Raw genomic sequence first — 15,412 nt, 5'->3', positions numbered from 1 at the left:
TAATCCTGAGAAGGTACCTGCTGCTGTCCATTGCCTCTGAACATGGCCCTGTTGACTAAATCACTGTTGGACACCCAGTGTTCAGATATCAGTGTGGGCTTGGGTCCTGACTCACTTAAAGCTCTTACAGCTGAGGAAAAGCATTTTCAAATAGTACCATTCTGTTCCATTTGTAAACTTCCAGGAAATGTCTACCTTCCTGCTTTAAACTTCTGTTAGGTGCAGCACTCAGTACTGGGGTATGAAGTGTCTCGATTGTATAAACGAGGAAGATGTGGATTTCTCCTCCTCCTTAATGCCTTGGCCTCAAAACCAACTTCCCTGCTTGGACTTAAACCATCCTTTTTTCCATTTTCTTTTGAAAGAGTGGTATGTGACAGAAGAAAGACTCGCATTTGCACCAGGAGGAGAAATGAACACACTACTGCTCCACTGCAGTGGCTCAATTCAACCTCAACCACTCAGAAATCTTATAAATTAACAACCTAAAGGAGTTGCATGATTTGGAGTTAACTACAGAGGTGATGAGGGCTCTTTGTGGCTGATATGACAGTTGTGTTAGGTAACAGGGAATGGACATGAGCAGGAATACTGATTTATAACCACAAAGTGTGGTGAATGGCGTTTCCATGCTTTTGCATCTCTTCCCACCAGCTGCCACAGCCTGATCTGTGTTCACGGATGAATTGTAATTTTTTGTTTCCAAATGAGCCCTTGTCTTGGCACGGCAAACTTGAAGATGGTTGAGACATTTCCTCATCTGCTGTTGCCTCTTTGGTTTTTTTCAAGCTATTCCAATGTTGTTTAAATATCACTTCATTGTGGAATTTGCTTACATTTCAGTCAAGGTGATTATTTATATGAGTAATAATTATTTGCATAATTAGAATCCAAAATGGGTAGCCATGGTTGAGAAGCTTTCCAAAGCATTGTGAAAAGCTCAGCCTAGGAGAACCACATTATGTTCTTGTTCCCCCTGATTTCTTTACACGCTTTCCTTTTCCAGAATGCAGTGCTTTGGCTCTCTGCTATTCAAGACTGTAACTAGGAAAGTCCAGAGAAGGGAAAGATGGTGACCTAATCCTGTTCATATTTAGTTTGTGTTTGTGAGAACCTGGGTTTGCACCCGGGTAGGTACATATCATAGTACTATTGGGCTCCTGATCCTGAGTCCATCAATGCTTAAGGAAATCAACTGAATACTCTTTAGGCAATTCAGGTACTTGTGACATTCTTTTTATTCTCTGTGTGCATCTATCAGGCACTAGGTGCTGGTCATCCACCTAAAATTTCCTTTCCAGCATCTGAAAATGGCACTTGAAAAGCTGCTGTGTTTGTTTTTCCCTTTTTCACCTCTCCAACAGAGACTTACATGCTAAAATAGGTATGCCAGAGTTCAGTAAGACACACGGTGTGATTCTTTGGGTTGTCCTGTGCATGGCCAGGAGCTTAACTTGACCTTGTGGGTTTCTTCGAGCTTAGGATATTCTATGATTTTAGGACTGGAGCCAGTACTGTCAACTATAGAATCGCAGAATCATAGAATGGCCTGGGTTGAAAGGGACCTTCCACATCATCTCATTCCAACCCCCATGCCATGGGCAGGGACATCTTTCACTAGACCAGGTTGCTCAAATGCCCATCCTCCAGCCTGGCCTTGAACAGTTCCAGGGATGGGGCATCCACAACTTCTCTGGGCAACCTATTCCAGTGCCTCACCAATCCCACAGTAAAGAATTTCTTCCTAATATCTAATCTCACCCTACCCTCTGTCAGTTTAAAGCCATTACCCCTTGTCCTGTCACTCCATGCCCTTGTCAAAAGTCCCTCTCCATCTGTCTTGTAGCCCTTTAGATACTGGAAGGGGCTCTAAGATGTCCTTGGAGTCTTCTTTCCTCCAGGCTGAACAAGCCCAACTCTCTCAGCCCGTCTCCCCAGCAGAGGTGCTCTGGCCCTCAATGATCACCTCAGCGCCTCCCCTTTGCTTCTCTTTTCCAGAAAATGAAAACTTCACTCCAAAAACTGCCAGAGATACTCCTGGAGCACAGCCCGCATCGCTCCGGACGTACATACGTCCGACCGTAAGGAACACTGTGGTTGCGAGGTGACAAGGAACACTGTGGTTGCGAGGTGGACAGCCCGCCAAACCTCCCCACGCCGATCCACCGATGAACTGTGAGGGGGAATTGCAATCACAGGGCAAGCGCGGTTTCCTGTTCCGGCGGCGGCGAATGTGGAGCAAAGGGAGGCGGCGGGCGGCGGCCATGGAGTTTCCTCAAGCGTTCCCTTGCCGCCGGCCGATGGCGTTCGGCACCAGCAGCCGGACACGGAGGCGCTGCTGGCGGGGCGCAGCCTGGGCGCCGGCACCCTCTACATCGCCGAGAGGTGCGGGGGAACACACGGCGCTGGGGACCCCTCGGGGGGCCGTGCTGTGAGGGGGCTGCTCCTGAGGGCGTCCTGAGGGGGCTGCGGGGTATCCTGAGGGGGCCGGCGAGTGGGACCCTTCCCGGAGAGGCTCTCACCCCTGAGGGGCCTGTGGGGTCACCCCTGAGGGACCTGCCCGAGGGGGGATGTGGGTGATTTGGATAAGGGTGTGGAGGAGGCCCTCGGGGGGGCTGTGAGGGGCAGGGGTGTGAGTGTCCCGCTGTTCCTGCTCGAAGCGGTGTTTTAAACAAGGCAAAAGGGAACAGCACGGCACGGGAGCCCGACTGTTGGTGCATTCAGGGCCAGGCTGGATGGGGCTTGGAGCAAGCTGGTCTAGTGGAAGGTGTCCCTGCCCACGGCAGGGACTTGAGACTAGATGATCATGAAGGTCCTTTTCAACCCAAACCATTCTATAATGAAAAACACGGCACCTCTCCTCTTTTGACAGGCAAGTGGATAGGGCTGTTGGGTTTCTGCTGTTATCAGCTACTGTGGTTCTTTCATGTTGCTTTAATCACGTGGAGACTGTATGTTCTTACTAGGCAGAAATCAGTCTGGTTATTCTGGAAGATGTTATCTGAGCTCTTTACAGTCTCCTCTAAATCCTCTCTGCATTGTGTAGCTCAAGAAGACAGGTTAATGATTAAACCAACAGAATTTTCTTTGACCATGGTAAATACTCTTAATATATTCTGCACTAGAAGAGCATTGTTAGAACAAAAATGTCATTTAGAATGTGCATGGAGGAGTGAATTGTCTTTTAAAACCTTTAGACTAGGAAACATTTATAAAATGGTCAATATTTTGCCCCACCTTGTTAGTGGTGTTGTGTTGGAGAAGAATCTCTTTGGAATTTTGTTTACTCTTTTGTTTAGTTTGGTCACAGATACTGGAGCTTTTGTTTGTGCAGCATCAGGTCTCAAGAGGTGTAATGTTGAGTTTCCTTGTAACTTGCTTTCTATAGGTTTTTGTGTGAGGCACAATACAAGGCTGCCACCTTCCTCTTAACATGTTTGGAGCACGTTGCATAGGTTTTACCATAGTCACTTGCTGGTAATGAATAGAATATGCCAGTGTTTGCAGGAGTGCCGTGGGAGAACCCAGGAGGACAGTGTGGCTCTGGATCTGTGTACTGATTCTCTATCAGCAGCTGTAAACATTGAGGACTGCCCAGTTGAGGCTAGGAAAGAAATTCTTTGCTCCCACTGCACTAGTTCTTGCTCTCAGCCAGATTTTCCAAGGCAAGGAGTCTTTTTGTGACTTTTCCATTGGTTCTATCCCTCCACAAAAGCTTATGAATGCTGAGTTTTGCATGTGGTGGAGGTCTTGCTTTCTGCCCATCAGTATTTCTGTTCACTGTGTGACCTCATTGATTGCAGACACCCAAAACTAGCTTGAGTGTGATTTCTCATTGGCTTAGAAAGACGTTGATCATTCTCATATGAAGGAGGCAGCGCCCAGTGGTGACAACCTGTGCTGTCTCTTGCTGTGGTTAGTTAGGGATGAGAGTGAAAGTGGGGGGAAGCAGAGGTTATACAGATAAGTTGCAAGGGAAGGAATACTCATAACCTGGCTTTGTTAGCTCTGCTGATCACAGAACTGTTTGTTTTTATACATCCAGGCTATACTCACATCAGATCTATAATTCTCTAGAAATTGTGATATTGACTTTTCTTTTGGTGTTCTCCTTGTCTTGAAAAACCACATTGAATAGTTTGAGTTATAAATCACACTCTGGAACCACTGTAGTTATCTTTGGAATGATAGGTACCTACAGAGAGGAGAAAATGAAGAGGTAAGGAGAGAAATTCAACATTCAGTGCAAATGTGATAAAGCTGCAATGTGTTTGGGGTGCTCAGCTTCACATTCTTTGCAATGGCATTAACTGTTGGCTGAGGTAAAAGAAACCTCTTCTCAAAGTCCTGTTTGGGCAGGTCCAGGTCTGTGTATGCCTGGAGAGTGCCTTGTCCAGAATTACTCTTTTGGGGTTGTTTTGCTTTTCTGCAGGCTTGAGTCAGGTACTATGGATCCACTGTTAGTTTGTAACTTTTCTCTTTTTCCTCCGCCCCTCCTTGTTAGTCGCCTGTCTTGGTTGGAAAACTCTGGAGTTGGCTTCTCCTTGGATTATCCCACCATAAGCTTACATGCCGTCTCCAGGGACCTGAGCGCCTTCCCAAGGGAGCACTTGTATGTCATGGTGAACGCCAAATTTGAAGGTATGCCTGGAGGGTTCCTTAGCGCTCCCACACTGTCATAACTGACATGATTTCTTCTTCAAAAAGAGTAAATGTTGGTTTTAAAAATTATATGCTTCATTTGAGTAATAGCTTGTATTTTCTTTTTCATTTTTGCAAAGTATAGTTGTCTTAAAAGTACAGCTTTGCACTCTTCTGGACTCGCTTCTGTACAGTTCTGCTCTCAGCATGTGACTGTGTACAGCTGGAGATGCTGAGAATCAGTTTGCTGCTCTGTTACACTGTTTTAAACAATTTAGTTCCTCTGCAGTCTCCCTGTGATTCCAGCTTGGGTATAATTTTTTCTTTATTGAATTTATATTAATGTTGCTGCCCTCTCCAGGCTTTATGGATTCCTGCTGTTTCACAGCAGCCTGGAAATTTTCATTAATTTTCTCCCACAGCTTACTTAAAAACAAAAAAAAGACAATAGGTCATGTGACCAGGCTTTAATCGATCTTTGTAGATTGCCCAGAAAACCAACCTTTTTGACTCTTCTTGTTTTGATATCAAGAAAACAAACCTTCTGTTTCATTGGCTTTTTTTTATATATTTTTTCTTATGGTAGACCTGTTAATATTTTAAGTGTGTCATAAACTGCCATCTCAATTGAAGAGTAATGGGTGTTAGGTGTTGGGCAGGTCTTCTTTCCCCTTTGTGCCTACTGGTCATAATTGTTAAAGGTTAAAATCTGGCATTTAATTTTTTTTTTTAATGTATCCAGAAAGTAATGACAAGACTCTGAGGAGGCAGAGCCGTTTCTAAGCTATTAATGCTCTTCATTATTTCCTTCTCTCAAGTTACTAATAATCTCTGACAGTCTATCACTACAAATAATAAGAGAACATGCATCCTCCTCTTGGTTCTTCTTCCTCATTTTCCTTTAACAAGTTATTTTGAAGTAAACTGAGCCTCGTCTGAAGAAAGATACTGTTTCTAGCTTTTAATTCGTTCTGATCATGGTGTTTAAAAATACAGATATCGTGTGTTAATTCTTATCTAGAAATCATTAATAGACTGATTTTTGTGGTATTTCCTCCATGTGTGTAAACTTTCTTTTATATATATGTACTCTGCCTACAGTAAATCTTCTACAGCAGGTAGATTTTAGTTTTCAAGTCTAGCCCTGGTCTGCAGTTTTAACTGCTGAATAGTGTTAAACTCAAACCTTTCTGCTTTCCTGGCTGCAGAAGCCTTCATTCTCAGTTGGGCAGAGAACATTTTGTTCTTCTCTGAAAGTTTTTGTTGTGCTCCCTATGAAGTGTGTGCCTTGTCCTCACCCCTTTTTCAGAAAAAGGCACTCAGAGGTTGACTCCATTGAAAACGAAGAGCTGGACTCAACAGTAACAAGCTGTGCCTGCGGGTGTCAGTTGGAAAAGGATTGGGTAGCTTCCTTTGCACACTACATTTTTGGGGGCAGCTGGCTGGCAGCTTCTTGGCATCTTCATATTCTTGGTGGTGCCAGTTTTGTATGTGATAAAAGCCACTCTCAGTGGAACAGCCTCTTCTTCTGTAGAAAATATTTATGCACTTTTGAGGCTGTCAGTGCAGTGTCCCCAGCCACAAAGTGATGAACTTCAGCCATCTCTGTGGTTTTTATATTCACAGAAAGTAAAACACCGTGTTGTTGCTTATTTAGTCATGCACAGAAGCCAGGAAGTGCCGTCTTGTCCACAGTTGTCACTGGCTCTGGGTGTACTTTCTACCTCTGACATCTCGCTGGCTAACTAGGAATACTGGAAATGGAGTAGAGATCCTCTGTAAATGTCAGAGTCCCCTGTGAGGGGCCACACTGGAAGGTGGCTGATTTCATGACAGTAACGTCAAGGATCTGTAAAATTCATGTGATTTAAAAAAAGACATGTAGTGTTCTGCAAGTAAATGGCAACAACTGTGAATTAGGGGCAGGGGATGAGCACAGTTGTTTTTAATAAGGATCAGGCAATTTTCCTCAGGTGTGTGAATACGTTGTGTGACCATTACAGAAATCTTAAGTCATAAAATTATAAATAGAGAAGTTTTTGTGTGCCTTGCAAGTGCTGTCAAGGTGCTGTGAGAGGACCTCATATGTCCGTGTGAGTCCTGGAATCTCATGGGGTTTTCTGGGAGAACAGAGTGGGGTTTTTTGTGCCTCTGTCAGGTTGTGTCCAGGTTTCTGATTTGATTACATGTGTGTTCCTGAAATAATAAACAAATGTGACTTCTTTCTTTTTTTATTTTTTTTTCAACTAAATAAACACATTTCTCTTAAATATTTCAATTTCCTAAAGAGGAGACAAAAGAGGCTCCCATGGCTGAAGGGGAGGAGGAGGACGACAGCGATGACGATGTTGAACCGATTGCAGAATTCCGATTTGTACCTAATGACAAATCAGCCTGTAAGTGAGGGGGAAGTTGTGTCTTAATTTAAAGTCCTGGCTATATGTGGAAGACAGTGGGGTACAGAGATGTAAATGCCATGATTTTTGAGTGCCCTTTTAATTCCTTGATTCCTGTGTGCTGAAAAAAACAAAGCAAATTTTTTTATCTGCCTTGAAGCTGGAATATTTCAAGCAGCGGCTTCTCAAGGAAAATTCTAATGCTTTAAAATAGAGACTGTTGAGTATAAATACATGACATGAACAGTCTCACTTATATACATTTGGAGACAACATGCATGGGAAACGTCTTTTAAATTACTAATTCAGTGATATTTGAGTCAGCGACAATTTCATTAGGAAAATGTTAATACCCAGACACTACCATTGGAAAGCAGTCATATCCTGTCTGGTGTGGAGCTTACAGTTGGATTCAAGTTTTAAGAATCTGATGAATGAGATTCTGCAAGGATTCCTGTAGTGGGTAACCACAGGTGGAATTGTCCATAGTCCATTTCACCTTTATCATCAGTGAAATTACGGAGAAGTGCTGTTAAGAGGATAAAGCACCAGGCTGGGATCTACACGATTTGTTTCCTGCATGGCTGCTGACTTGTGAGACGATGTTTTCAAACATGAATTCAGTGGTGGTTCTGCTCAAGGAATATTCTTAATCTCTTTGATCACTCAGTCCAGGGTTTCTTGCTTGTTGTTTTGGGGTACTGGTGTAGAAACAAGGGAGGTTTGCACTCACTTGTGTTCCTGCAGTGGAAGCCATGTTTTCAGCCATGTGTGAATGCCAAGCTCTGCACCCAGACCCGGACGATGACGATTCAGACAACGATTACGAAGGGGACGAGTACGATGTTGAGGCCCGCGGTTGGTAACAGTTGCTTCTTTTGAAATACCTGTCAGCACTTAGACACCTGGTGTCTGTTTATTACTCGTCTTGCCAAAACATTCTTTTTGTCACAGACACAGTATAGAAACACGTAAATCTGCAGGGAATATGTGGTTTAGCTGTCACAAATCACAGGAATTCAGCAAAAGCGTTGTTCTGGTTCTCAAAAGGCCACAGATGCAAACAGCAGGCTTTCCTTTGCCCAGTGGCTGTGCTAGCCCAGGTTCAGTGCCCATGCTGCAGTGTGGTCAGTTCACATCACTGTGTACATTCTGTACCTCATGTAAGCAGCTTTTTTATCTCAGTCAGTTAATCTGAGCATAACTTGCCTAGCTGATGTCCTACTCCTCCACCCCTGCATGTTGCAGGCTCCTAAACTTAGGTCTGATAAACACAAACTTGTTTTTGCAGAGCTAGAACAAGGTGACATCCCAAGCTTTTACACGTACGAAGAAGGATTGTCACATTTAACTGCAGAAGGTCAGGCCACGCTGGAGAGGTTAGAAGGCATGTTAGCCCAGTCTGTCAGCACTCAGTACAACATGGCTGGAGTGAGAACAGAGGACTCGATAAGGGAGTTTGAAGGTAAGAAATGCTTTTGTTTTACTAAAGAATATCGTCATCAATGACATAGCCAGTGGGATTGACTGCACCCTCAGCAAGCTTGCAGATGACACCAAGCTGAGGGGTGCAGTTGATATTCCTGAAGGATGGGATGCCATCCAGAAGGACCTGGACAGACTTGAGGAGTGGGCCCATGGGAACTTCATGAGGTTCAACAAGGCCAAGTCCAAAGTGCTGCACGTGAATTGGGGCAACTCCTGGTATTGATGCAAGCTGGGGGATGAAGGGATTAAGAGCAGCCCTGTCAAAAAGGACTTGGGGGTGCTGGAGGATCAAAAGTTGGACATGAGCTAGCAATGTGGGCTCCCAGCCCAGAAAACCATATTCTGGGCTGCATCAAAAGCAGCGTGGCCAGCAGGTTGAGGGACCTGATTCTGCCCCTCTATTCCCTCTGGTGAGGCCCCACCCAGAGTACTGCATCCAGCTCTGGGGTCTGGAGCGTAAGAAGGACATGGACCTACTGGAGCGAGTCCAAAGGAGGTCATGAAGATGATCAGGGGGCTGGAGCACCTCTCCTATGGGGACAGATTGAGACAGTTGGGGTTGTTCAGCCTGGAGAAGGCTCTGGGTACATGTTATTGAGGCCTTTCAGTACTTTAAGATAGGGACAGACTTTTTGGTAAGGCTGGTTGCCATAGGACAAGGGGAATCACTTCAAACCAAAAGAGGAGAGATTCAGATGATAAAAGATTTTTTACCATGAGGGGGGTGAGGCACTGACACAGGTTACCCAGAGAAGCTGTGAAAGCCCCATCCCTGAAAGTGTTCAATACCACGTTGAATGGGGCTTTGAGAAACCCTGTCTAGTGGAAGGTGTCCCTGCCCATGTCTGCAAGGTCCCTTCCAACCTAAACCATTCTGTGATTCTGTGATATGAAAGCAGTGGTTCTCCAATCTGGCTAATCCATAAACACAAGGACAGAGCAAGTATGATGGTGTGAGTCATACTTCACTGCAAAAGGTATCACCCACATGCCTGTGGCCCTACAAGGCAGGGTGTTGCCAGCTGTTTATTGAGGGCTGCTCTGTTAGAGAGTGAGCACTGCTGTGTTAACAATGCTTGATTCTTCCCAGTATAATTTCCTGGAATAGTGGTAGTGTGAAGTGGATTTAGGATTAAAAAAAAATTAAACTTGCCAGTCTACACTGGGATTAGGAAGCAATTTCTACTCTAGATGAGTTGTAGTTTTTGTTTGTTTTTTTTAATACCCTAAATTGTAAGTTAATAATTGTCTTAACAGAGTTCAGGGTGAATTCAGAAACAATGAAAGATACTGAAAGAGATGTAAAAAAAAGATCTAGTTTCCTGAAGGATTCTGTCTTTTAATTCTACTGATTATTCAAATATGTACTTAAGAAGTAAAATCTCTTTCTGTTGGTGAAAAAAAACGGGTCTCTCAGACTTTGCCTTTTCTGCATCCTGTTTTCAGTGGAGCAATATATTACTTGGGAGAAGAACAGGGAAGTAGTTTAACAGCATTGCTTTTTTTAATCTATATAAATTGCAGTGCTTTTAATATGCCCTGATGTTTTTGAAAGATGGAGAATGATGCAGCAGTTGTGGATTTCTAGCTATCAGCTTGTGTAGAACAGTCAACAAAATAATAACTAACTTGTTCTCATCCAGAGGGAGGATTTTTTTAATCTTATATCTGTTTTGTTTGTTGTTTACAGGTTCTCTTTGTTCTGCAACTTCAAATAAATTTATGTAATGTAAAGACAACTTTAGGTGATACACTCCCGTTTTAGCAGTGCCCTTTGTTTGAAAATTTAGTCAGGTTTCTGAACCCCAAAATTTTGAAAATGAATATAAATTGAACAGCAAGTATGTCACATGTCTCAGAGTCATCTTCATCAGATTTGTTTATTTTCCTAACCTTATTTGCTATGGTGCTGCTGCTTGGTTTTCTGCAATTATAAATCTCCCCAGGGCTACTGAGTTTCAGAATTACATTAATGTTTGACATGGTGGCATAGAGCAATTGTTCTTTTTTTCAACTTGATGATTGTTGAGACTGGTTTCAGAACAGGATCTAACCTCTTTTTGCTAGAACATAATTAGAGGTATTCAAAGGAATTGTTACACCATTTGTTATGCTGAAACTTCATTTAAAACATGAAATAGTTTTAATCCAGTGTTTAAGTCTTTCAATAAGACAGGGTGAGGTGAGGTTGTAGGAAGCAGTGACATCTTTAAGAGACCAACCAGTAGAGCTGGAACAAACCCAGAAACTTGCGAGCACATCAGTGTTTCCTTAAACTGCTTTCAGGAGTTCATAGGAGTTTTCTGTCCTTGCCACGTCTTGTCAGCAGAGGGCATCTGCACTCTTTCCCGTGAAAACATCATCCACTTGGTTACAGAGCATTGGCTGTTTCTTTCAGATGGGATGGAGGTGGACGTAGCACCAGTAGTTGCTGGGCAGTTTGAAGATGCAGAAGTCGATCACTGAGGAGGACCTACGCTGCTGTAAGTTCCTCTGACTTCCAACAGCAATGCTTTTCAGTCCTGCAGAGCCTTCCCTCTCAGTAATGTGTGTAATGTATGTGATCCCAGATCTCCTTCAGGCAATGTTTCATGATCATATCAGTATGATGGCGATGATTTAGAGGATGGAAAAGGTAGCTGTAGTTAGCACAAGCGTGGAAAGATGTTCAGTGATCTGTCCAAAATGCCTACTGGCATCACCCTGCAGAGGCAACCTGTGTGGATATGCCTGTCTGGAAGACAGGTCAGCCCTTTAGTTGATTTAAGAATTGTCCAATCCCAAAGGCTCTTAGATGCTGGTATATGAATGCTGGAGCCATCTCTGGGAAGTTACTGTCCTTAGTATGTTTTGCCCTTAGTGCGCAGGATTTCACAGGCCATTTAGGGAGGCAGGACAGTTCACAGTGCTGAAAGTCCATCTCTTCCTTCACCGTAAGCGGAGCAGGAACAGTTCCTGGTAAAGTAACTGTGCAGTTCCTGGTAAAGTTACCATGCACTCTGGATGGGATTGCTATCAGGACTGCACAGCTTACAGGCAACACCCTGCTCAGGTGGTTGTGGCAGTGTGCCCTCTTGCCTACCATCACGTGTGCTGCTTTCTCCTGTTATTAGTGTTACAAGATGTGCCAGTGTTTCCTTGCTGGTGCTGGGTGCGAGAGGAAGAGCAGCTTTTTCTGGGACTGTCTGTGGAAATGCACAGGCACAGCGGGGGGTGTGATCACTACTGCACAGACTGCACGTGGTGCTCCAGTGGTGCTGCAAGGTCCCAGTTCTTCTGCCTCTTTTGTAAGTGAGACTGACAGCCCTTACCCTAAAGTGAGTGTCACACTATCCCACTTGAAACACCAGAGAAAACAGTTGTGGAGCAGACAGCCAGAAGCTTGGAGGAGGATGGAGGAAAGGGGCACAAATAGGAAGATGACACACTGAAAAAAGTCAGTGGAAAGTAGTTAATTAGGGCTTACAGTGTCACTGAGAAAGAGGCCACAGTCCCCGAGTAAGGCTGTTGCGGAGGGGTGATGCACAGCTGCTTTCCTCCTCTGTTGCTTTTCTTTGTTGTTGCAGTTTGGAAAGTCTCAGAGTAGTTCTGTGTTCTCTTACCTCAACCACTGCCAGTGGTGCTGAATTGGTATTTATTGTGTAAGAGCTCAAACTTTTCTGCAGTCACACTTCTACCCTAGGAAGGACTTCACAGAACAGAGACGAGTTCTTCCAAAAAAGTCCAGATACTGGTTGTCCTGCCACTGGATGGTTACCCAGTTTGGTAAAGGATAGACTTTAAAATTAAAGGAAAGCCTTTAGATGTAGATCAAGTACCTTTTAGAGAGTGAATGGAAAGTTTGGCTCTGATGATTCCATCTCCAAGATTACTCTGGTCCGTGGTTTATTAAAAAAAAAAATCATGCTGTGGAAAAATTCAGATTTGAGTGCTTTATTTATTATCCGGGTTTAAACTTGAGCTGGATTAAGGAGAGTTAGTGGCTCATAGCAGATCTCTAAGGAGTCTGAAAGTGCTGGTGGAAATCTTCTAGCAAAGCACAAAATACACCCAGTAAGAAGTAGTTTTGGTCATGGAATTCTTCCTGCTGCTTACTCCATGCCTTCCATGGTGCAGCACATGGCTGTCGGAGATTAATGTTGTGAGAGGTAACTGGACAGGGATTCTTTCTGTCTTTTGCTTGTGCTGATCAGAGCTGAGGAGCTGATCCCTGTCCGAGCAGATAAGTGACCTGCGTGTGCAGTGTCAGGTGTTGGCAGTGACGTTGCTCCAGGTGGCATTTCGGGAGCCATGAACTCAGTGGCCCTTTTTAAGTAACTGCCAGCCTGAGTGTGTTGATGTAATTTAAGTAAGTTCAGAAGTCTAGGATCTAAGGCAGCAATATATAACTGAAGGTGCAAAGTGACAAGGACACTCTTGGAGCTCTGTGCTAATGACCCTGCTAACAAGTTTGAGCATGCGGGTGCCTTGGCTCTGCACCCTGAAAATAAGGACAGAGAGGGAGCCTGCTGTGATCTTATGGGCACTCCCTGGAACAGCTCAGCCCTTTTAACCTCCTGAACTGCAAAACGATCTACACGAACATCTTGTTGGTTAGTGCAGTGCTCTGCCTCTGAAGCTCTGCCCCTGTGGGACGCTCACGTTGTGTGTCACTGCTCGTTACTCAAATGGGATGTGACAGTCTCCTGTTGAAGCTCCTGGAAGACTTGCTGATGGTTGATGCGGGACATTTCCACTGTTCTTGCAAGAAGCAGTGTTTTGTCTGCTGCATCACGAGGCTGCAGTAATTGTTCCTAAGCAACTGCTGTGTCTGTGTGTGGCAGTGCAGCGGGGTCTGCCAGGGCACCCTAGTACATGCTGTAAGCACATGCTGTCCTTAGCTGACCTCAGTCTGGAGCTGCTGCCAAAGGCAAAGATGCTCAGCCCTTCTGAAAATTAGTGGGTTTGCAGGAAAGTGCTGCCCTCTGACTGCAAACAACAGAGAGTTACTACTCTGTAAAGGTTAATATTCTTTTGATGCCAATTATGTAAACTTGGGTGTCTTGTGTCTTTCAGATTCCTCTTGTGGCACTTCCAGAATAAGCTGTAAAACCGAAGGCATTGCAGTGACTATCGGGAGTTAACCTTTTTTTTAAATGACCTAAGCTTAGACATCTAGGTCAATAAATGCTTTTAGAGTTGTTTAAAACAGGGTTTGACATTTGTGACCACTATGGGGTTATTTAAAAAAAACAAAAACAAAAACAATAAAACCTCTTGCATCTAACACTTGAATGGGGCTAATCGGGGTCATTTCGTAGTATCACAGAATGATTTGGGTTGGAACATCCCAGTTAAAGATCATCTAGTTCCAACCCCCTTTGCCATGGGCAGGGATGGCATTCAGTAGATCAAGTTGCTCAGGACCCCATCCCAAGCTGGCTGTGGAACACTTCCAGGGATGGGTTCACTCTCTGAGCAACCTCTCTGGCCTTTTAAAGAAGCCTTTGTAGGAATTCTAGGACTTGAGAAATAAAACTGTAAGTAGAACAGAATTTTAGATTGTCCTGGAATTTTCCATATTTTTTTACCTGTTCATTGACTCCATGGTGTAGAATGGACATAGAAGTGTGACAGCTAAAAGGAAATAGGGTTGCCAAGGATTAAAAGCAAAAGTAAATTAAAAGCCCCACAAGTAACTGGCTTTATCATTTCAGTGCTATCCCTTTCATTTCTCTGAGAAGCAGAGTTTGGGCGTAGAGGAGATGGAGTAAAGTCTGTAATGTCCGGAGAAGGAGAACTGTTTTGTGTCTTTATATTAAATGTTAACATTGTTAAATAAACTAAGATTTTTGTATCTCACAACCAGCTCTGTGTTGTAGTTCTCAGTCCTTTTCTTTGGCAAACAGCTTCAGCCCTTGAGTTTCAGCACTCTCTTCTGTAACAAAAAACCTCCAGTGAAGCCATTTTCATCATTTACCCAGATGTGAGGATAAAAGGGTGGAATATTTGCAGACTGTGCCTGTGATAGAGTTAGTCTGACACACCTCAAACTGAGGAACCTGGCCTTAGATTGCCAAGATCTTGGTCCTACTGCAGCTTTTCCTGTTTCATGTCTCTGTGGGTGGTGTTTTTGCCATGGGGCAATGTCAGCAAATTCAGGTTGTTCCCACTTCCCCCCAGTATTGAAAGTCTGATAACAAACTTCTGTTTTCCTTTGATTTGAAGTTGACTTGTGATTCTTTTTTGGGGAATATTGTAGTGTTGGTATATGAACAGTTTTCTTTACTGGCTCTACACTTTTGGAGTTGTATTGAGTGGTCCTGCCCTGCTTAGCACATTAGGATGTGATCTGGTTTCAAGGTACCTGGTAATTATAACCACCCTTTGTTGAATATTCATTAGGAATGCCAGTCAAATTAGGGATGTCTTAATAGTGCTGTGAACCATAGCTGAATAAATGAGGTATTTAGCATGTTACACAACAAGACACTCTACAAGAATGTCTGTACTAGCCCCTATATATGCATACGTATATATGTGTTTATGTAAATATGTGCATGATTTTGTTAGGGATACAGAGCAACAAAGGAGGGTACTGAGTGATGTGTTGATTTTTGCACTGGGATTTGGAGAATCTTAGCATGGTAAAATTGTACCAGCACCATAGTTTAGGCAAAAGGCTCATTCAACTCTAACTCAGCAGTCACTGTTAAAACATACTGGTGGGTTTTTCTGTGTGTGTGTAAATCTGAGTTGCAGTGTGGTCTTTCTGTTCTTTTCCACACTAAACTGCAGACTGTTACATACCCTGGCATTTGGGCACAGTTAACCACAGGGCAGCTGGACTGTACACAGCTCCTCTCAGCACTCTCACTACATCCGAGCACTAGGAAGCTCCAAAGGGA

At 43.8% G+C, this 15,412-nt stretch overlaps 1 protein-coding gene across 1 annotated transcript; it reads left to right on the top strand.

The window, feature by feature from the left end:
- Nucleotides 1–2,264: 2,264 nt before the first annotated feature.
- On the top strand, nucleotides 2,265–14,372 carry CLNS1A (chloride nucleotide-sensitive channel 1A). Its single transcript, XM_018085581.2, is given in 8 exon segments — nucleotides 2,265–2,288; nucleotides 2,291–2,385; nucleotides 4,505–4,641; nucleotides 6,930–7,037; nucleotides 7,785–7,895; nucleotides 8,329–8,502; nucleotides 10,924–11,008; nucleotides 13,581–14,372. Coding segments are annotated over 7 exon segments (717 nt in total). The 3' UTR covers nucleotides 10,992–11,008; nucleotides 13,581–14,372.
- Nucleotides 14,373–15,412: the final 1,040 nt, after the last annotated feature.

Source organism: Manacus vitellinus, unplaced genomic scaffold, assembly GCF_001715985.3.
Source record: "Manacus vitellinus isolate BGI_N305 unplaced genomic scaffold, ASM171598v3 scaffold_83_pilon, whole genome shotgun sequence".
Classification (NCBI taxonomy): domain Eukaryota; kingdom Metazoa; phylum Chordata; class Aves; order Passeriformes; family Pipridae; genus Manacus; species Manacus vitellinus.
Note: the sequence above shows the minus strand (reverse complement) of the source record. Positions and strands in the feature narration are given on the sequence as shown.